Genomic DNA, 22641 nt, shown 5'->3' on the forward strand with positions numbered 1-22641 from the left:
AGGGCTAGGGCCATTCCCCCCATAAATGTCCGGGAACTTGCAGGTGCCTTGGTGGAAGAGTGGGGTAACATCTCACAGCAAGAACTGGCAAATCTGGTGCAGTCCACGAGGAGGAGATGCACTGCAGTACTTAATGCAGCTGGTGGCCACACCAGATACTGACTGTTACTTTTAATTTTGACCCCTCATTTGTTCAGGGAAACATTGTCACATGTCTGTGGAACTTGTTCAGTTTATGTCTCAGTTGTTGAATATTATGTTCATACAAATATTTACACATGTTAAGTTCGCTGAAAATAGACGCAGTTGACAGTGAGAGGACGTTTCTGCAAGCTGCCATTTGCACAAATAAATACGAATCCTATATCCCACCTCGCGCAGAAACGCAGGGGAGCTGTGTGCAATGAGTGAAGTGCTGATGGATTCATTTTTGGAGGCATTGGCATAAAAGTTGGTCTAATTTACTCTAATGTCTCGGTTGTTTAACAACTATAGTTTGCAACTGCTGCTTCAACTTATAGCTTTTAGACGCTATAAAGAGACGCTATTTGGGTTCTGACCCTAGTCAGAACCCAAATCACAGACTCACGTGACAGGACTTGTGTGGCCCTGTTACCACGGTAACCTCCCATCCATAAAGGGGCAGCTGAACATTTTGTCTGTGATATTTTGAGGATCCGCACCTTTTTTTCCAATTTTCGCCTAAAATTACATACCCAAATCTAACCGCCTGTAGCTCAGGACCTGAAGCAAGGATATGCATATTCTTGATACCATTTGAAAGGAAACACTTTGAAGTTTAGATCTGGAAAAAGATAATACAAAGAAAAAAACATGCGTTTTTTTGTACCATCATCTTTGAAATGCAAGAGAAAAGCCATAATGTATTATTCCAGCCCAGCCCAGATTTTGTCCACTAGATGGCAGCAGTGTATGTGCACAGTTTTAGACTGATCCAATGAACCATTACATTTCTGTTCAAAATGTTGTATCAGACTGCCCAAATGTGCCTAATTAGTTCATTAATAACTTTTGAAGTTCATAACTGTGCACTCTCCTCAAACAATATCATGGTATTCTTTCATGTAATGCCTGTGGTAAATTTGGGTTGACTTTGAATATCCCTATGGGGCAAGTTAGGGACGATCAGTAATTATGTTAAAATTCCAATAGCTCCAAATTTCCATGACTTTAAAACCTCAAACCAACTATAAATTGTAGAAATTAATATACAAATATTGAAATAATTTAATGAGAAAACTAAAAGGTGTGCAACATGAAAATATTGTCTAATTTACATTGTCATTTATTGATGGTCCCAAATCTAAAACTAAGCAAAATCAGGAAGTGCAGTCACCCTTTAATATGAACTAATGACATGTGGCACCTTGCCCCTGAGTGCTCGCTTTGGGTTTTGCCCTAGCACTACACAGCTGATTCAAATACCAACTCATCATCAGGCTTTGATTATTTGAATCAGCTGTGTAGTGCTAGTGTAAAAACCAAAACGTGCACTAAAGGGGGCCCCCTTTTAGGTGACCCAGGCACATGCCCAAAACAAGTTAAGCTACCCCAGTATCCCCGTGACCGTTTTGGATTGCAAAACTAAAGACACATCAGACAAGACAGAGACAGCAACATAAGAATACGATATAATAGAGACACCAGAAGAACAGAAAAGGACAAAGGAGACAGTAATAACCAAGAACCTGAGACAGCAACAGACAAGACACAGAGAAAGTGACAGAAGAGGGCAGATGGAGAGAGAACACAGGTGGGTTGAGTACACAGTAGACTATCACTTCAAGCTGTTCTATAGATTCTAATTAGTTATATTTAATTGCACCAATTTTAAGAAGTGAAATAGAGTGAAAAAGTCAAATGTGGTTTACAAATAATTTGTAGGTGAGAGTGTGTGTGTGTGTACACTGTGGAATACTTTCATTCCTCCATTTAGCTGTTGTTACTGGCTTAGGGATTTACCCCCCAATGTCTTAAAATCCTAGAAACACCACTGAATATAATCTAACTGCGTTAGTACAGGTAATAAAGTACATACATAAATTAATATATAAAGTTGTGTGAAATGCAGTGAACTCCCTTGACGTGAAGACATCAAGGAGAGAAAAACTTGTCATTATTCTAGTTATTTTGGCAACAAACTCAGAGCTGCTAGGGTGCACCACAAGTGGCTTCCTGCTTCTTCTCCTCATCACCTTTCCTTATTCTGCACTGACATGACTGCACGTGAGAGCCAGTCACCTGTAGACATCCCCAATATTGCTTCTACCTGTCAGTGTCCTGTTTTCTCAGATGGAGAAGAAACCACTTCAGACTATTAAAATGCCCCCATAGACCTAATCAACACTCACAAATAAAACTGATCCACAATAATTAATTTGTGTATATTTGTTTATTAGTGCACTAAATATGTGATTGGTCCAGCTCAGAGCTTCTGAGGCAGATTAAGTGATTGGCTGGTAGTGTAGACTCCTGTAGAGCTGTAGAGTATGGTATGGTTCAGGAGTGACGAGACAGGAAAAATGTGCAGGAGAGGTTTAAACAGGTAACATGCATACTTTGGAGGGGAAAAAAGTTAAACATTCAAAGTTTTATCAACATATTTACTGAATTTTCTACCACTACTGTAAACATACAGTCAGATAAGACTTTAAGTGTCCAGACAATGATGACATGGTCCTGTATGCAGAGAAGATTCATAATTCACACATTTAGTAGGTCTAGTTCATTTGATTATGGACAGGATAGAAGTAAAACTTTGACACATTGAATTAACAACCAAAAGGATGCATCATGCATTGCATCTAGGGCTGTTAAGGTGACCATATTACCGCCCACCAGCAGTCGCGAGTCATGACCGCAGTCAAATTCCATGTAACATTTAGTCACGTTAACTAGAATTCTCCAAAACTGCGCTCTGATGGTCATTAGTAGCCTACCAAACGGATTAATCGGCAGACGCTAATGGCCTGGTACTCAGCGATCTATTGTCCAATTAAATCAAATCAAACACTTCATGAGAGTGCTAGCAACTCATACCTGGTTGATGCTATGATAATTAAATAAGTGTTCCTATAAGTCCTGTTGCGTAACATTTCTATAGGCTATGCAATTGCGTGAGAAAGAGTTTTGATGAGCTCTATTAAAGAGGAGGATCCCATCAGATTTCTATAGACTATATTTATTTCTCAACTTTCCTAAAATTAAGCACATTGTTTTGCTTTACAACTGGAGTAGCCTACCTGGCTGGCAAGAAAATGAACCTAGGGGAAAGCATCCTCCATTTGCTATCAAGGACATACGGACTACATGTCTTTTTTATCCCATCCCCTGTTACAACAGGTGCATGATAATGGCCCATTCTAAATCAAAACCAATTTCACACATTATTTAGTATGTGTAAAGACTAGATTAAATTGAAAATAGTTTAATGGGGGTGAGAATATTATCACTTGTGAATGATGCCCAGGGTGTGCAGTCTGAGGCAAGAAACAGCGCATGCATTTTTTGTGGGAGTTTTTCTAATCATAGTCGCAAGCATCATGTAGCCTAGCAAACAGGCCTATATGTTTTGATAAGGTTGATTCACAACTAAAGTGGCCAAATAACTCCCAAAAAAGCATAGTCCCAAGACCTCAAGACCACAGTTGGTGAGCCCATAGCCTACAGAGCCTAGTGAAATGGTTTCTTATAAGCCAAGTAATTGCGCAATCGCGTGTGAACACAGTTTGACTGGCTACTATTTAAAAGAAGATCCCAGATTTCTCGTGTTGCTATATTTATTGCTCAATTCTTAAAAGTAAGCACATTAATCCGCTTTACAAACCGTGTAGCCTACCTGGCATATTAAAAACATAACAGCACGTAACCTCCACTTTCTATTAGTGGCAGGTTTTTTGGGGGGAGGTTGGCCATTCTAAAAAAATATATATATTCCACACATATAGGCTATATGTAAAGGCTATATGTAAAGACCTGATTATATTGAGAATAGTCTGATGGGTGAGAATATTAGCAATGAGAGACTGATGAAAAGTGTGCAGCCTGCGCAAGAAACAGAGCAAAGTGCTTGCCTTTCATGCAACTTTTTTTCTATTCATCATTACTGGCATCATGCAGCCTTAGAATGTATTAGAAATCAAAACATATAGCCTAACATTTATCACAACTAAAGTTGCATAAATAACTCTAAATTGAGCATATAAGAGGTTCTGTTTCTTTGTTAAATGTTCAACACAGGATAGCCGCATGTTTGCACTCCATTGGAAATAATTTGGGGAAACATATCTTTTCTTTTTTATTCAGCTATGTTCAATTTTATTGTTCTCACTATAAAATAATATAAATTAATGCCACAGGAATTATAAGCAATTATTGCCTGCTAAATGAAGTAGCTTAACCCACAGCCATATGGCATAGCCAGATCAGGGCTAACATAAGGACAACTCAGAATATGCTATTCTGTTCTTCTGAAATAGGCTACATTTTCTTCATATCATATTGTTTCTTTAGACCTCCACAAAATACATAATGGATTTATTGTGATGGTGTAGGCTATATTAAATAGATTTTTTTTACTTTTAAAAATGTAGATGTACTCTATGGGTGGAATCCAGGAGAAGCTAAATGTGTTTGTTAAATAACGGTCAAATACCATGACATCGGCAGGAATTTGCATAACAATTCAAATTTCATGACCACCACAGCCCTAATACACCAGCATACACGTTAACTTGAATTTATTACCAGTTTTTGTCACTATGGGTCTATAAGTAGTGATTATATTGCTTCTTAAACAAGTACTGTTGGAGGTTCCACTGGTTCGGGATAGCTACTGGCACCTGTGAGGGAAGGGCAAAGGTGCTTGTTAAGAAAGGAGTAAATTCAAAAATGGCAAGTTTTCTAAACAGCAATTACTGTAACAGTATAAAACCAGTTAAATTCAGCTTAACTTTTTATCATCATTGATCACATTGGATGGGCACACCAATAATGAGCTCTGTCTGTGTGCTACACATTAAACCTGCCCACCTGTGCTGCTATCTCCTTTGATGGAGTCAAGACAACTCAGGAAGCTGGGTTTGGCTTGTCTCAGTAACTCCTGGTGCTCCTTTTCAAGTCTCCTCCCCACTTTGCCCTGTCTTACCATGGCCCAGTCTTCCTTCGTCTACACAACAGAATGCAACGCAAAACAGCACAACATAAGGGTTAGATATCAAGTATGATCACTCCTCAAGATTAGTAAATACACCTGATCCGTTATCAATATTAACAAAACTATACCAAATTAATAATAATAATAAATGTTACTCTACTTGAATCACTACATTTTAATTCTTACCAGCTATAACAACTGTTTGATTCACTACAGATTGATTCTCACCATGTCCTTAAAGCACTCCCCTCTGTAGAAGGACTTGGAGCCAGGATACTGAAGCCCAGAGTCAAAGACTTCCTTCAGGCTCAGAGCGACCAGGTGCATCTCCTCTCCGTCATAAGCATACACATGACGGTCCTCACACAGCATTATGACCAGCTGGCCACTCTCTGTCGGGTAGGGGAGGTTTTCCACAGCTCCTAACACCTCCATCGTCACACTGTCTGGTAGGTAGAAGTTCCCCCACTCTTTAACTTCCTCTTCTCCTTTGTAGGACGTGTCATCCAGGCCCCCAACCTTCCACTCTGATTTCTTTGGCTTCTTGAGAGTAATACTCGCATGGTGATGTTTGCACACTGTGTCAGAGACCTGTTTCAGGTATTTCACTGCATCTGTTGACGATATTGTAAAACAAAAGTCCCAATCTCAATTACTGGAGAGCCGGTGTCGAATATATGCAGGTTTTTGTTTTAGCCAAACTTATTATTGTATGCTAGGTCTGTGCTCCACAACTTTGAATAGATCTTAAAGGCAACGTTTTGGTCAATAGTTCTTCATTAGGGTTACAACTCTGACCAAAACATGTTTCTTAAAATCAATTCTAAACACTGTGGCATACAATAATATTACTGGTGACAAAAGCTGCTGCTGTAGGCTAACCAACTGCTTTGCAGCTAACATATTATCTCAAACCGTTGATTGACCAAAGCCAAGGTATGACCAAGAAAACAAATCAACAGTTACCTTGTGTCTCTTCACATTGTAAGAAATTGTTCTTAATGTCCTTATAGCCTGCAGATCTGTATGGGATATAGACCAGAGACAAACTGTCATGAGTTTTTTATTATTGTAATGAAACAGGCAGGGAGCAGGTCTCGAACCCTCGACCTTCTAGCCCGAGGTCCGGCGCGCTATCGACTGTGCCGCAAAAGCATGCTCAAGCGGCAGAGTCGATTTCCGCGCTTATAAACCCAGGGTCGTTACACTTATAAACCCAGGGTCGTTACATTATATTAACACTGGATTTGTGTGTACAGTTCTCTAATGATTTCAACCCCACCACACATTATTTATTGCTGTGTCATTACAACACACTACCTAGATACATTTTAGTGAGTCTGCTCAATTTAACAAATCCCTTACGCCATCTCTGTATGTGCTGTAGCCTGGTCACGGGCAGTTGACGTTTTCTGAAGGAGGAAGGAAACAGAATATAAAGATAGGACGCCTGAACAGTCACCATTAGAGGAGCATCACTCATGTTGAATAACGTTTGGACAAGACAAAACGCAGTCATCATTCGCTATTATTGTCTGACAGCTTGTTCAACTGCTCATTTCATGTAACATAAAAAGGTCAGAAATATTTGATATAATTAGATCTACTACAAGAAAAGGTTTGAAAGAAATGTTCTAAAACATTCAGACATAAAAATACCCTTAAAGCTATCAAAAGTAAAAGTGAAACTATTGAGCACAAAAACAACTTGAAATGCAAACATACGCAATCATTTATTTCACCAATTTAATTAAGCCTACCTTCCACTATTATTGTGAAGAAATGTCGTGAATTGGCAAGTAAGATGCTTATATCCTAACTCTGTAGACACGAAGAGAACGGACCGCTGTGCAATTCACGACGCACAGAAATTTCTTCTGCTTGCTTTTCTGCGTTTGAAGTAAACATAACGTCACAGATGATTCACAGGATGTACAAGTGTGACGCATCCGGTTGGAGTTTCCGCTCAACTGCGCAAGTGCAGGCAGTCAAATCAAAGGCACTCCTTAGATACAGTATGAAGTCGTTTTTGACGAAAACAAAAACGTGTCAGTTTGTCACTTTCACGAAGTTGGAGAAATAACATGTTCAAATTCTTAAGAAATTGGCTCGAATCTTGGTTGTGACTTTAGATTTTGAAAAAATGAACAACTCAAACCCTGGCCTGGTCTACTTAGTCTGCTTCGCAAGAGATTCAGAAAGTCTTGCGATGTTGCGACTCGGTTTAGAAACTCTGTGCCTATAATCATTCTCATGGTTTGAACACTGAAGGGTGGTTGTGACTAGAGAGAGTACAACTACTGTACGACCAGAAGTGACTTTTCGTAACAGGCTAGGAGAGCATTTTATTTAACCCTAACCCTTTTCCTAACCTTAACCTAATTCTCATAACCTGCCACCTAAATGATCCTAACCTGCCACCTAAATGATCCTAACCTGCCACCTAAATGATCCTAACCTGCCACCTAAATGATCCTAACCTGCCACCTAAATGATCCTAACCTGCCACCTAAATGATCCTAACCTGCCACCTAAATGATCCTAACCTGCCACCTAATTGATCCTAACCTGCCACCTAATTGATCCTAACCTGCCACCTAATTGATCCTAACCTGCCACCTAATTGATCCTAACCTGCCACCTAAATGATCCTAACCTGCCACCTAAATGATCCTAACCTGCCACCTAAATGATCCTAACCTGCCACCTAAATGATCCTAACCTGCCACCTAAATGATCCTAACCTGCCACCTAAATGATCCTAACCTGCCACCTAAATGATCCTAACCTGTCCATATGGGAGCAGCAGCTAGCATCAACCATATGCTCAGTAGGCCTACTATAAATACCACAAACTCTGCCACTAGAGAGCACCACCCAGACATTCTAGTGGTAAATACAACAATAACATTTTAGATATCACAATTTCCTATAACCTGGGGATAATTCTAATGCACACAATCAAGAAAAGAGGGGGCAGTCAGGTGCACAAGAGATTACGTTTATGGGTAAAATGAACAGAACACAAAATATATTAAAAAGTAAGAACAGACAGCGGCTAGAAGATGCCCATTGTATAACCCCTGGCCCCAAATGTAGCCGTATAATTTATTCAATTACATCAAGGTCCTCTCAGTCTATCCATGTCCTCATCTTTTATTTACCATTATTTAAGCAGGTAGCCCCACTGAGACTAAAGTCTCTTTTGCAAAGGGAGCCCTGCATCAGAAGAGCAGCAATGAATTACACATTAAGAAGTGGCCCTAAAAAGTAGACTACAAACTGTTAATGACTCAGATATAGTTCAGCAATAGTAAAAGCGCCACAGTCAGTTTGCTAGCCTATAAAAAGCCTCACAAATAGTGCAGTACAGGAATGATGCTGCAACTGACTAAACAAATGCCTTGGTGTTTGTTCAGGGGGCTAACACCATTGTCTAGTATGCAGAAGAATTGCATTCAAACTGTTGGACACACTCAGTAACTACAAATACTGATGCTAAACACTCATGCTAGCTTCTCTGGTGGCAAACACATACAGGTGTTGTCTTAACTGATGCTGTTCTGGATGCTGAAGACTGCTCTATTCCAGTCATATGGGCCCATAGGGGTCTGGTCATAAGTAGTGAACTACTGAATATAGGAAATTGGGGTGTCATTTGTGATGTAGTGTTTGATGCCTGATACTGATTAGTCCCCAAGTAGCACAAACATCTGGCCCGATTCCAGCAAGCCAGATATAAAACTGCTGGCCCGGGTCTGGCAGCCGGATCCGTCCCGAGCCCGAAATGAATGACGGTACAGACTAGGCCCAAGCCTGAACTTAGCCAAAGCTGCAATTTTAGAACCAGAATACTCCCAGCAATGGCCCAAATCCACTCAATATTATATTAAAATGTAGGTAGTAATATTGCAGCTATTAAACGAACTATGAACAACAAAAAATACATGACATTTTCTCATTTTAAGACTAGATAAAATTGATTTAAAAAAAACAAATGTATTTCACCTTTATTTAACCAGGTAGGCCAGTTGAGAACAAGTTCTCATTTACAACGGCGACCTGGCCAAGATAGACCTGCTGCTCGGACAGCTGATGCTTAGAGTTAGAGAGGGAGATATAAGGCTCCAGCGTCAGAGATTTTTGCAATTCGTTCCAGTCATTGGCAGCAGAGAACTGGAAGGAAACACTGTCATCCCTCAACATGTATAGCTGCATGGATGAACCCAAATAAACGTCACTAGAAAACAGCTTAAACGCAAATGCAGCTACTTTGATGTTATTCTATCTGTTGAGTTGACGTGACTGTGTTAGACCTAGTTGGCTAGCTAGCAAGCAAGGGATAAGAACATTGCCAACCAGCTTAGCAATCAAACAAAGAGAATGAACGACCAGCCCGCTTCTCTAGCAACCTAACTGATAGAACTAACAACCAGATTTAGTGAAAGGATGAAAGTATGAATTTACTTATTCAAATATAAATGAAAAAAAAATGACCGGTAAATTTGTGCTTGTTTCTTTGGCAACCATGGTATAAGCGGGATAAACGCCTCCGCTCTATACATTATCTGGAGCTAATAAGTACCAAGTGCGTGCGTGTGTGTTAGCCTAGTGGTTAGAGCGTTGGACTAGTAACCGAAAGGTTGCAAGATCAAATCCCCGAGCTGACAAGGTACAAATCTGCCGTTCTGCCCCTGAACAGGCAGTTAACCCATTGTTCCTAGGCTGTCATTGAATTTGTTCTTAAACGACTTGCCTAGTAAAATAAATATGTAAATGCATCCATCTCTAGGTCTATGCGCCCTCTCCTGGCTGTGTTTGGTCCTCTCCTTTCGGTCTCGGTCTGGTGCAACCTTATGACAAACTTCTCCGTCTCTCCATCTGTAGCTTTGGATGTGAAAGTTTCACCTGACAGCACCTTTGAATAACAGGGCAGAGCAAAATAAGTAGTTACAACAATGTCAGATTGACACCACACAAAAATCCTAGGAATCACAATCCAGACCTCAAATATCAAAACAATAACCACAGAGGTTTTCAATTTCAACACTGAGTAACAGATCAAGAGATAAACATTGAGAAAATTATAAAATGCTACATGCAAAGTGTTAGTCCCATGTTTCATGAGCTGAAATAAAAGATCCCAGAAATGTTCCATAGGCACAAAAAGCTTCTCATTTTGTTCACATACCTTTTTGTAAGAATTTCTCCTTTGCCAAGATAATCCACAGGTGTGGCATATCAAGAAGCTGATTAAAACAGCATGATCATTACACAGATGCACCTTGTGCTGGAGACAATAAAAGGCCTCTAAAATATTCAGTTTCGTCACAACACAATGCCACAGATGTATCAAGTTTTGAAGGAGCGTGGAATTGGCATGCTGACTGCAGGAATGTCCACCAGAGCTGTTGCTAGATTAACATTAAATAATTTCTCTACCATAAACCACCTCCAACGTCGTTTTAGGGAATTTGGAAGTACGCCCAACCGGTCTCACAACTGCAGACCACGTGTATGGCGTTGTGTGGACGAGCGGTTTGCTGATGCCAACGTTGTGAACAGAGTGCCCCAGGGTGGCAGTATGGTATGGGCAGACAGGCATAAGCTATGGACAATGAACGCATTTTATGAATGCAATTTGAATGCACAGAGATACTATGATGAGATCCCGAGGCCCATTGTCGTGCCATTCAGATCGGCCCTGTGGTTCCGGAGATGTAATTTAAGTGTTATTCACAAAATTAAAAAATGGTGGAAAATCCATCATGGTTGATCTTATGAATTAATTATGCTTCACCATCTGGCCATCTGTTGGACAAATCTGGATTTGGAGGAAGCCAGGAGAACGCTACCTGCCTCAATGAATAGTGCCAACTGTAAAGTTTGGTGGTTTGAATAATGGTCTGGGGCTGTTTTTCATGGTTCGGGCTGGGTCCCTTAGTTCCAGTGAAGGGAAATCTTAAAGCTACAGCATAATGACATTCTAGACAATTCTGTGCTTCCAACTTTGTGGAAACAGTTTGAGGAAGGCCCTTTCTTGGTTCAGTATGACAATGTCCCTGTGTACAAAGTGAGGTCCATGTAGAAATGGTTTGTTGAGATCGGTGTGGAAGAACTTGACTGGCCTGCACAGAGCCGTGACATCAACCCCATCGAACACTTTTGGGATGAATTGGAACGCCGACCGCGAGCTAGGCCTAATCGCCTAACATCAGAGTCCGACCTCACTAATGCTTGTGACTGAATGGAAGCAAGTCCCCACAGCAATATTCCAACATTTAGTGGAAAGCCTTCCCAGAAGACTGGGGGCTGTTATAGCAGCAAAGGGGGGGGGGGGGACCAACTCCATATTAATGCCCATGATTTTGGAATGAGATGCTCGACGATCAGGTGTCCACATATCTTTGGTCATGTAGTGTAATTAATATATACAGAACCAGTCAAAAGTTTGGACATACCTACTCATTCAAGGGTTTTACTTTATTTTTACATTGTAGAATAATAGTGAAGACATCAAAACTATAAATAACACAAGGAATCATGTAGTAACCAAAAAAAAGTTAATACAGAAGCCCTATTTGGTAAAAAATATTATGGCAAGAACAGCTCAAATAAGCAGAGAAACGACAGTCCATCATTACTTTAACATATGAAACTCAGTCAATCAGGAACATTTCAAAAACTTTTAGAGTTTCTTCAAGTGCAGTCGCAAAAACCATCAGCTTCAGAAATTGCAGCCCAAATAAATGTTTCACAGAGTTCAAATAATAGACATCTCAACATCAAATGTTCAGAGGAGACTGCGTGAATCAGGCCTTCGTGATCGAATTGCTGAAAAGGAACCACTGCTAAAGGACACTAATAATAAGAAGAGACTTGCTTAGGCCAAGAAACACGAGCAATGGACATAAGACCGGTGAAAATCTGTCTTTTGGTCTAATCAGTACAAATTTGAGATTTTTGGTACCAACCGCCGTGTCTTTGTGAGTAGGTAAACGGATGATCTCCGCATGTGTGGTTCCCACCATGAAGCATGGAGGAGGTGGTATGATGGTGCTTTGCTGGTGATACTGTCAGTGATTTATTTAGAATTCAAGGCACACTTAAACTGCATGGCTACCACATAAATCTACAGCGATAAGCCATCCCATCTGGTTCGCGGTATGGGACTAGCATTTGTTTTTCAACAGGACAATGACCCAAAACACACCTCCAGGCTGTTTAAGGGCTATTTGACCAAGGAGAGTGATGGAGTGCTGCATCAGATGACCTTGCCTCCACAATCACCCAACCTCAACCCAATTGAGATGGTTTGGGATGAGTTGGACTGCAGTGTAGGAAAAGCATCTCAATTTATTGTTGCGAGTTAAAATAGTAGAATACACAAGACGCAATTTTGAAATTTGGTTGTGCATCAGAAGTTTTTTCTTGTTATTTTAGTCACTGATAGTTAGTCCCATGTCAGCTAACATTTTTTAGATTGAAGTTCTTTTTAGAAGCTCTTCATTTGGCATTAGGGAAAACACGAGATTAACTGCTACAAAAAAGACCTCCTAAAGAACACTCTGTAATGTTCACAACTACATATACTTTGAACTCGCGAAAAGCTGGAGGTGTGGTCAAGAAACACTGGCATATTTAATCATCGGACCCAGTTTTGCCGGCTGAATTTAAAAATCCAGAGGTCGCAATTTATGCAATAAATTGGTTCATGCCAACTGCCAGCCACAAAAGAAAATCAGCCAGGCTCTTTTACGCCATCTAACAAATGGTAGCTATAAATGCAGAGGACGTGCACAGCGCAACAATATGATAAAGTGTGAATATTTCTGCCACCCACACACAGGAAAACGGTTCCAAATAAATGACATTATTACGTGTCCCACCACCCATGTTATTTACATGATTAAATGTCCATGTGGGCTCTGCTATGTGTGTAAAACCTCAAACAGACAATTAGTGAACATAACAGTTCAATCAGGAGAAACGACAGGGATTATCCAGTCGCAGTACATTTTAATTACCTAAAGCATGACATTTCTACCTTTTAGATTTTGTGGTATAGAGAAAGCTAAGATATCAGACAGGGAAGGTGATATTAATAATACTCCAGAGTAAAAGGGAATGTTTTTGAATTTTCACCCTCCAGACATTATTTCTTAAAGGACTTATTTCCTAAAGGACTTAATGATGAAATGCCTATGTATGTTATGTTGTGAATTTGAACATGAATTATGTGCCTATTTAAGATTACTCCGATGTTTTTCATACGATGTACCCAATGATTAATGAAAACTTGCTATGTCCTCATTGTGGTTCTACAGACGTGTTTAATACATCTTATTTATACACTTCTGTAATATTTATGAAATGCATATTGTTATATTTGGTAGCACTTATTTGTTTTTCCTTTGCCTCCAACCCCTTTCGATGTGTGGAACGGATGTGGGTGGGGCTAGGTCTACATAAGGGTGCTAATTAACAAAATTCACAAAAGCTCTTCACAAATTCACAAAGGCCGTGAGGCCGATACCGTAAGCTTATTAAATATCAGTGACACTAACAAGAGCAGTGTGCGGTTTCCTTTTTCCTACAGCTTGTGTGGCCTAACACTTCACGGCCGAGCCGTTGTTGCTCCAAGACGTTTCCATTTCACAATAACAGCACTTACAGTTGACCGGGGCAGCTCAAGTGGGGCAGAAATTTTACGAAATGACTTGTTGGAAAGGTGGCATCCTATTACGGTGCCATGTTGAATGTCACTGAGTTCTTCAGTTAGGCCATTTGACTGCAAATGTTTGTCTATGGAGATTGCATGGCTGTGAGCTCGCGTTTATACACCTGTCAGCAACAGTATTGAATGAAATAGCCGAAACCACTAATTTGAAGGGGTGTCCACATACTTTTGTATATATACTGTCAGTTGACAAGCAAAATGTGTCTCACAGTAGTTTCCTTTCTAGCATAAAACCTAGTGCATAAAATGCTGTACAATAATGAAAATATGACTAAAACATTGACAAGTTCGTCAAGAAACATAAGGAAAATTACCGTACTCACAGTGAAGGATAAAACGGTTAATAATAATGCTGGAAAATCGAAGATTCTCTGCACAGCCACAGATGGCGAGCTGAATTTGGCTAATTAACACTGCAAACTCGCGCTAGCTTTGACGTCATCAGTCACTCTTAAAGGGACATGCTTTCTTACAGGTGAATAAAACAGAAATTAATATAGAACTGTTGTTTCTGATCAACGAAAATGTGGTAATTAATGTTGTTGTATTGTGCTGGAACCAAGGACAACAAATTATAATTGAATGGGTTCAATTAAGAAAAAAAGTTGTAATATGATTCTGATTGGGCTAACAAAATCCTACAAGAGTTATCAAAAACCTATAGAATAAATGTACTTTTAATCTGTCTGTCTGCATATTTCAAGACATGGCATATGAGGGTGCAGTGAGATAAACGATGGGCTGGACGATACTCTTCTCATCAATCAGCAGGAAAAACATACTTAAAACCTGGAAATCAACCAATCCTCCATCCTCCACAATGGAAAGGTCAAATGCTTTATTATCTAAATGTTGAAAGTGCATGGGCAATGGAGAGAAAGAAAATGGTGCAGTTTGAGGCCATGTGGCAGAGAGTGATATGGGCGCTGCAGATGGGGGATGTGAGCAGGTGGGTCTGGGCAAGAGGAATGTTGTGGATGTTGGTGAGCGTTTGTATGTGCACGTTTTGTACTGTTGAAAAAAAATGAATAAAAATCAAAAGTAAAGAAACACTAGAGGTTCCAATGGGATTACTTTTGATTTCACATAGGAAAAGAAGTAGTCTAATACAATTCTGATAGAGTTGATTCAAAATCCTACAGGATTGCGAGAATCATATAGGGTCAAGAATCCTATAGAACTGCAAGAATCTTATAGGATCCAAGATGATTACTTTTTATTTCCAATAGGAAAACAGTAGTCCAGTAGAATTCTAACAGTAGAGGTGACACAAAATCCTATAGGATTGTGAGAATTATATAGGATTCTTTTGAAAAAAAATAACTCGTCCTATAAATCACTAGTCCTATAGGATGTTTTTACTAGGGTAGTGTAGTTTTGTTTCTTCCCTCTTATTCTCTATATAGTTTCCACTAAGCGTTCCTATTTCTACTGACTGTTACTGGGATAGAAGACTGGTTTATACTTGGTAGATCATTGTCGTTTCTGGAAAAATTGTATGGGAGAGATGGAATGTGAGAAGAGAACAGTGAAAGGGAGGGTGGAGAAAGTAGAGAGAGGGAGAGGGGTACGGGTGCTGAGGCAGGGTGTCAGTATCAGGCTAATCCAGCAAATGGCCAATCGCAAAACTCCATTGGTCGAGCCCCCAGACAGCTCAGTCAATCAGCTCTCTCCCTCTACTTCAACAGTAAATTCCCTTTCCAGGATGCCACAACAGAGAGACAGACACATTTTTTTTGACACAGACACATTGAGCTTTGTGTTTGCCAGCACTGAGGCATGGTATGGGCTCAATCCTTTTTTTGGAATAGAAACTGAGTTTGAGCACCGTGTGTATGCGTGTGTGACTATGCGTCTCCAATCAGCTGGAGTCCCATCATGTGATCTCTACCTCAGATCAAGAGAAAGGGAAAGGAGAACATACAAATAGAGGAAGTAAAAATGGTCTAACAGACTCTCAACTTCAGTTCTTTATACAAACTAGAATTGTTTCTGACTGTTCTTTGACACGGGGGAGGAGTTACGGAGGGAGAAAGTGAGAGGTAGAGAGATGGAGAAAGAGGGAGAAAGGGAGGGAGGAATATAGTATGAGGGTAGAGAGGGAAGAAGAAAAGAGGGAGAGGTACAGAGATGGAGGAACAGAATAGGGGGAGACTGAGGGAGGGAAATTGCCAAACAAAAGGGTGGAAAATGCCAGTGCGCCAGTTTACTTGATAAAATAGCAAACTATAGTGCGTTTGACACTTGCAACTAAGCGGCAGCCGAAAATAAAGCCCTTGGTCTTGCCATATCCATGTTTCATATTTATTTGTGCAGGTCATTAACCTTATGTTTTTATTAATCCTAGGACATTTCTCTTCCCACACACATTCAGTATATTCACTTCAATATACTAATATACAATATACCATGAATAGTTGCACTTCACTTTTCAGCACCCTGTTTTTCTGTTCTGCTATTTCAACTCTCTTCACCCTTCCGTTTGCAAACTAAGAACAGTAAGCACTGAAAATCTCTCTCTCACACACAAATTACAACATAGGCTACATTACAATGACTACAATGTAAGTTCCTTTATTAGATGAATTCCTCACATAGCTATATATCAACCCAGACATGAATTCACACCAACGTTTACAGTATTAGTAATTTGTTACAGATGAGTAAAATGTGCATTAATAACTACAGAATACAGAAGTAAAGTTTAAAATCCCAATGAAAATCATCTTTAAAAAAAATATATGTTAAATGCTTAGTCTAGACTAGAATATTAAATTAAATTACAGGCATATTGTGAATTATACAGTATCTCCATGAGGTACTCTAAAGAACGGTCCCCTTCTAAAAGAACCATCTACCTCACAGATGTCATTGATAAGAGCTGATAGCTATAGCCTAGCAGTTATACTGTATACTATATGCACAGAGTGGTTCACTGCTTTGGCAATGTTTCAACGCTGGTTGTCAGCCACAAATCAGACGTTGCTAGCCTGGCAGCAAGCTATGACTATATGTTTCATGTTTTGGATCTCAGTGTGTTGCAGTATGAGTGTATATATGTGTGTGTAAAGTGTGTAAGTGCTTGTGTGTGTATGTATGTGTTCGTACGTGTGTGTATGGATGTGCTTCACCATCATCTTTGACAATCTACTGTGGAATGTAATAGTCACCATCCCATACATATTTAATAGACCCGAGTTTTCTTTGCAGGTCAGTGCTTACCGACCGTATCACCTGCCTTCGCACCTCGTCATTTACTACTTGCCCAGCATCAAATGTCTCTCCATTGAACAGTTTGCTCAAGCTCTCTGCCTCGGCGCAGTTCCCGTAGGGCCACATCCTCGTTTCCGTTGTCTCAAGGCCAAACAGATTATGACATGATTTGCAAGGAGGCATCTCCTCCCCAGTCTTCACATTGAAAGCCTGGCACCTGACATTCGTTGGTAGTTCGAAGGTGTGGTCAAAGTTCTTTCTTTTCTCCTTGGTGTTTGGGTCGTATGTCATCACGGCATTGGATACACGGCAGTTCCAGGTACGCAGACAGGACACAGCAACCATGATCTGTCCTTCTTGCCTCCCATTGCAGGACATGGACACTCCATAGTAACTTCTTTGAACTTCCTTCGTTTGAGAGACACAGATGGTTGAGGAGGTGAACTGGTATTTTCCTAGCACCCGTGCTTCTACACCTGCATTGCTTGCTGTTTGGGGTTTTAGGCTGGGATTTATAAATGAAAGAAATAAATTTGATTGCATTTGATATTTCATTTCGGGGTCCGACATGTATTTGGCGATTTCCTGCAGATTCTTCAGTATGTCGATCTCTTCGTCTGGTCCAAGCAAGGAGACCACCTGGGAGTAGATGACAACAGACGTCAAAAGAGAGGTCAGGTAGAATCCCAAAAAATAAAAAAAAGGTGGCCTGTATATTTCAGAGAAACCTTATTGCTATTCACACAATGATTTACACAAATATATACAGATAGGAGCAGATCAATATATTATGTTAGAGCAGGTCACACACATCTTTTTGTGAATACTTTACAAAAGTTTCTCCGCAATATACTGTCCACCTTTTTTTACAAACGGTAGACATCGTAGGATAGGAATGCCCCTTGTGGGCCGTGGTGTGTATTCATGGATACCAAAGGAAGCCAGGCTTCTCTCTGTGTTTCATAATTTTCCGTCAATTCGCATGAATTGTGTATCTCATAGGAGAAAGCATCCAAGCGAGTAAAACAGAACCCCTCTGTCTCTCTACTGGTATGCTATCTATCTAATGCTGTCTGGTCCAAACGAGTATGACATTGTTGCTGCATATAGCATTTAAGTCATTGAAGGTTTGTCCCTTCTCCGTTGAATTAATACTGTATAATAATAAAAAGCATTCATCAACACAACACTTACCATATCCAGCACAGAGGAGAACGGAGTCCGTTTTGGCAGTTTACATGTGTAACTCTCAAATGGTCTCGGGAAAGTCTCCTCCAATGCAGGCATAAGTTCACCAAGGATATCCTTGGGGGTGAATTGTTGGGGTTTATGAATGAAACCTAAGAAGAAGATGCTGTGGAGAATCTTAGAGACAAACACAGGTTTGCTATGAGAAGAACATATAAAATGATTGTCTATTTGGATGCATAACCCTAATTTCTGGATGGCTCTATCCATCATCCATTCATTCATATTTTTTTAGATAGTTTTTTGCAGGAAAAGAAGATAAACTATCCAATTGCAGATAATGACACCTTCAAATGCATACATACCTCATCCACATGCACCTTACAGTCAGGCTCGTCTTTGCATAGTTGAATCATTACATCGATGATCCTGAAGGCATTTGTTATAAAACTTGCTTCAGCCAATAGAAATTCTTCTGCCCTAAGAAATATATATTTTTTGTCAGTTATGACAGAACAAGATTTTTATTAAATAAATAAGTGTGCAATTATTTAATATATTGAAATATCAAAAGAAGAGTTCATGTTAATGGTGAATATGTTAAGGCTTACTTCTTCTGTTGTTTAGCATCCTGTCATGAGAAAGATGACGTCATAACCATTAAATAGATCACTTGGCCTATACAATAACTGATACTGCTATTATGAAAACTCATTAGAAGGTTCATATTAATTTGAAATTAGCCAAATTATTTACTGAAATAGCTACGTTTTTAAGAGGACTGAGCAAATATAGTAGACTACACCTAATATTTGCATAGACGTGTCTGCGCACGGGGAGAGGCTATTAGGACACTTCTGACCTGCAAAACGACTTAACAAAACATAATACTGACCCTTACCTTATCTAAACCCCGATCCTAACATAATTTTAACCAAATCTGAAATTAAATTTGGTTTCCTTATAGCCTTTTACGTGCGCGCGTTCCTGCGCGTCAAAACTCTTCAATAGATTTCGAGTTGTTTTGGCTAAATCGATAGATGGATACAAGATAGTGTGTTCAATTGTTCATTTTTGCCGTGTAGGCCTATCTTAATTTCTTCTTAATTTCTTCTCAACAGACGGTGCAAAAAAGCTACTCACCATTTTTGAGGAAGTTGCAAAGATGAAAATGAAAGTCAAAAGCCAAACAGTCGTTTAGTCACCATCACGTGATTTACAGTAAGAATTCAAGAATTAGATGTGTGCTGACTAAGTGCCGACTTTTCATATTTGATTGATGGTTACGCCTTCCGTCCTATAGCCTAATCCAGAATTGATTTTACAGTTCTTACAACAAATTCCTATAATTAGGTTAAGGTTGTTTGAGAAACAGCTCTATTGAATAACTTCACTGAGTGTACAAAAAGTTAAGGACACCTTAATTAACCATATGTCAAGTTGGCTGGATGTCATTTGGGTGGTGCATCATTCTTGATACACAAGGGAAATTGTTGAGCATTTTTTTTTAAACAGCAGTGTTATAGTGCTTGACACAAACTGGTGCACCGTTCAACAGCATTGAAATCTTTTGTCTCGTCCATTCACACTCTGAATGGCACACCTACACAATCCATGTCTCAGGGTTTGAAAATAATTGTTTCACCGGTCTCCTCTCCTTCATCTACACTGAAGTGGATTTAACAAGTGACATCATTGAAGGGATCATAGCTTTCAACTGGACTACAGGAAAGGAGGACCGAGCACGTGCCCATTCTCATCGACAGGGCTGTAGTGGAGCAGGTTGAGAGCTTCAAGTTCCTTGGTGTCCACATCACCAACAAACTAACACGGTCCAAGCACACCAAGACAGTTGTGAAGAGGGCACAACAAAACCTATTCCCCCTTAGGAGACTGGAAAGATTTGGCATGGGTCCTCAGATCCTCAAAAGGTTCTACAACTGAACCATCGAGAGCATCCTGACTGGTTGCATCACTGCCTGGTATGGCAACTGCTCGGCCTCTGACCGCAAGGCACTACAGAGGGTAGTGCGTATGGCCCAGTACATCACTGGGGCCAAGCTTCTTGCCATCCAGGACCTCTATACCAGGCGGTGTCAGAGGAAGGCCCTACAAATTTTCAAAAACTCCAGCCACCCTAGTCATAGACTGTTCTCTCTGCTACCGCACGACAAGAGGTACCGGAGCGCCAAGTCTAGGTCCAAGCTTCTACCCCCAAGCCATAAGACTACTGAACATCTAATCAAATGGCGACCCAGACCTTTCACTGTAAGGTCTACACCTGGTGTATTTGGCGCATGTGACTAATACAATTTGATTTGATTTGTCTGGTCAGTCTATGTCATGGAAAGAGCAGGTGTAAATTAGGTTTTGTACACTCAGTGTCTATGTTAACATATTTTCTGGTGTCTGCTCCCCATAGGCAGGGTCTAAAATATAATCTACCTGCTTAAGTACAGGTAATAAAGCAGCTAAATACATGAATGAATAAATATATACAGTTGTGTGAAATGCAGTGGATGATCTTAATGCAACAGTGAAGACTTCAAACAGGAGAACAATGATGAATTATTCTAGTTAATTCAGGCTAATTCTCAGAGCTGCTAGGGTGCACCTCAATAGTCTACAGTAGCTTCATGCTTTCTCCTCATCACCTTTCCTTCATCTGCACTGACATGAAAGAACAGCTCGTGAGAGCAAGTCCCCTGAAGATATCCCCCATTTTGCTTCTACCTGTCAGTGTCCTGTTTTCTCAGATAAGAACAGATGAGGTCAGGGCGTGGGTCTATAATGGACAAGAAACCACTTCAGACTATTGAAAAGCACACAGACTGAATATGTACCACAATAATACATTTTTGTATATTTGTTTATTAGTGCATTCATTCATAAAGATATACAGTACATTCTGAAAGTATTCAGACCTTTTGACTTTTTCCACATTTTGTTAAGTTACAGCCTTATTCTAGAATGGACTAAATTGTTTCCTCAATCTACACACAATATCCCATGACAAAGCAAAAACAGTTTTAGAATTTTTTTCAATGTTTAAAAAGTCTTCTTGGGTATGACGCTACAAGCTTGTCACACCTGTATTTGGGGAGTTTCTCCCATTCTTCTTTGCAGATTTAGACAGAGATTTAGGCCAGAGTTCAATCTTGGTTTTATCAGACCAGAGAGTCTTGTTTCTCATGGTCTGAGTCCTTTAGGTGCCTTTTGACAAACTCCAAGCGGGCTGTCATGTGCCTGTTACTGAGGAGTGGCTTCCGTCTGGCCACTCTACCGTGAAAGCCTGATTGGTGGAGTGCTGCAGAAGCAGTTGTCCTTCTGGAAGGTTCTCCCATCAACTTCCAAAGTTGTGGCAAAATGGCTTAAGGACAACAAAGTCAAGGTATTGGAGTGGCCATCACAAAGTCCTGACCTCAATCCTATAGAAAATGTGTGGGCAGAACTGAAAAAGTGTGTGTGAGCAAGGAGGCCTACAAACCTGACTCAGTTACACCAGCTCTGTCAGGAGGAATGGGCCAAAATTCACCCCTTATTGTGGGAAGCGTGTGAAAGGCTACCCGTTTTCGGGTAGCAGTTTGCCCCCGGTGATGCGTAGTTTGCCCCCGGTGATGTGCTGGGCAGACCGCACGACACTCTGGAGAGCCCTGCGGTTGTGGGTGGTGCAGTTGCCTTACCAGGCGGTGATACAACCCGACAGGATGCTCTCAATTGTGCATCTGTAAAAGTTTGTGAAGGTTTTAGGTGCCAAGCCAAATTTCTTCAGCCTCCTATTTTCCTGGCACCACACTCCCATCAAATCAATCAAATGCATTTATAAAGCCCTTCTTACATCAGCTGATGTCACAAAGTGCTGTACAGAAACCCAGCCTAAAACCCCAAACAGCAAGCAATGCAGGTGTAGAAGCACGGTGGCTAGGAAAACTCCCTAGAAAGGCCAGAACCTAGGAAGAAAACAGGCTATGAGGGGTGGCCAGTCCTCTTCTGGCTGTGCCGAGTGGAGATTATAACAGAACATGGCTAAAATGTTCAAATGTTCATTTGTTCATAGACGACCAGCAGGGTTAGATAATAATAATCACAGTGGTTGTAGAGGGTGCAACAGGTCAGCACCTCAGGAGTAAATGTCAATTGGCTTTTCATAGCCGATCATTCAGAGTATCTCTACCGCACCTGCTGTCTCTAGAGAGTTTAAAACAGCAGGCCTGGGACAAGGTAGCACGTCCGGTGAACAGGTCAGGGTTCCATAGCCACAGGCAGAACAGTTGAAACTGGAGCAGCAGCACAACCAGGTGGACTGGGGCCTGAGTCATCAGGC

General features: G+C 40.5%; 2 protein-coding genes across 2 annotated transcripts; both read right to left on the reverse strand.

The window, feature by feature from the left end:
* Positions 1 to 2394: 2394 nt before the first annotated feature.
* On the reverse strand, positions 2395 to 7093 carry LOC129830931 (uncharacterized). The gene is made up of 6 exons (XM_055893779.1): positions 6937 to 7093; positions 6542 to 6588; positions 6143 to 6198; positions 5405 to 5790; positions 5053 to 5188; positions 2395 to 4862 (listed from the first exon to the last, which is right to left on the reverse strand). The coding sequence occupies exons 2-6, from the start codon at positions 6544 to 6546 to the stop codon at positions 4813 to 4815; spliced, it is 633 nt and encodes a 210-aa protein (XP_055749754.1). The 5' UTR covers positions 6547 to 6588; positions 6937 to 7093; the 3' UTR covers positions 2395 to 4812.
* A 9381-nt stretch (positions 7094 to 16474) lies between these two features.
* Positions 16475 to 19524, reverse strand: LOC129830932 (uncharacterized). Its single transcript, XM_055893780.1, has 5 exons — positions 19461 to 19524; positions 18929 to 18948; positions 18683 to 18797; positions 18324 to 18494; positions 16475 to 17768 (listed from the first exon to the last, which is right to left on the reverse strand). The coding sequence occupies exons 1-5, from the start codon at positions 19461 to 19463 to the stop codon at positions 17064 to 17066; spliced, it is 1014 nt and encodes a 337-aa protein (XP_055749755.1). The 5' UTR covers positions 19464 to 19524; the 3' UTR covers positions 16475 to 17063.
* Positions 19525 to 22641: the final 3117 nt, after the last annotated feature.

Source organism: Salvelinus fontinalis, chromosome 32, assembly GCF_029448725.1.
Source record: "Salvelinus fontinalis isolate EN_2023a chromosome 32, ASM2944872v1, whole genome shotgun sequence".
In the NCBI taxonomy this organism is placed as follows: domain Eukaryota; kingdom Metazoa; phylum Chordata; class Actinopteri; order Salmoniformes; family Salmonidae; genus Salvelinus; species Salvelinus fontinalis.

Coding starts and splice junctions, on each gene's coding strand:
- LOC129830931 (XM_055893779.1), bottom strand. Junction 5,791..6,142: donor ACAATGTGAAGAGACACAAG/GTAACTGTTGAT, acceptor TATCGTCAACAG/ATGCAGTGAAATACCTGAAA. Junction 4,863..5,052: donor CAAAGGAGATAGCAGCACAG/GTGGGCAGGTTT, acceptor CTTCCCTCACAG/GTGCCAGTAGCTATCCCGAA.
- LOC129830932 (XM_055893780.1), bottom strand. Junction 18,798..18,928: donor GATGCTAAACAACAGAAGAA/GTAAGCCTTAAC, acceptor TATATTTCTTAG/GGCAGAAGAATTTCTATTGG. Junction 18,495..18,682: donor GTAAGGTGCATGTGGATGAG/GTATGTATGCAT, acceptor TTTGTCTCTAAG/ATTCTCCACAGCATCTTCTT.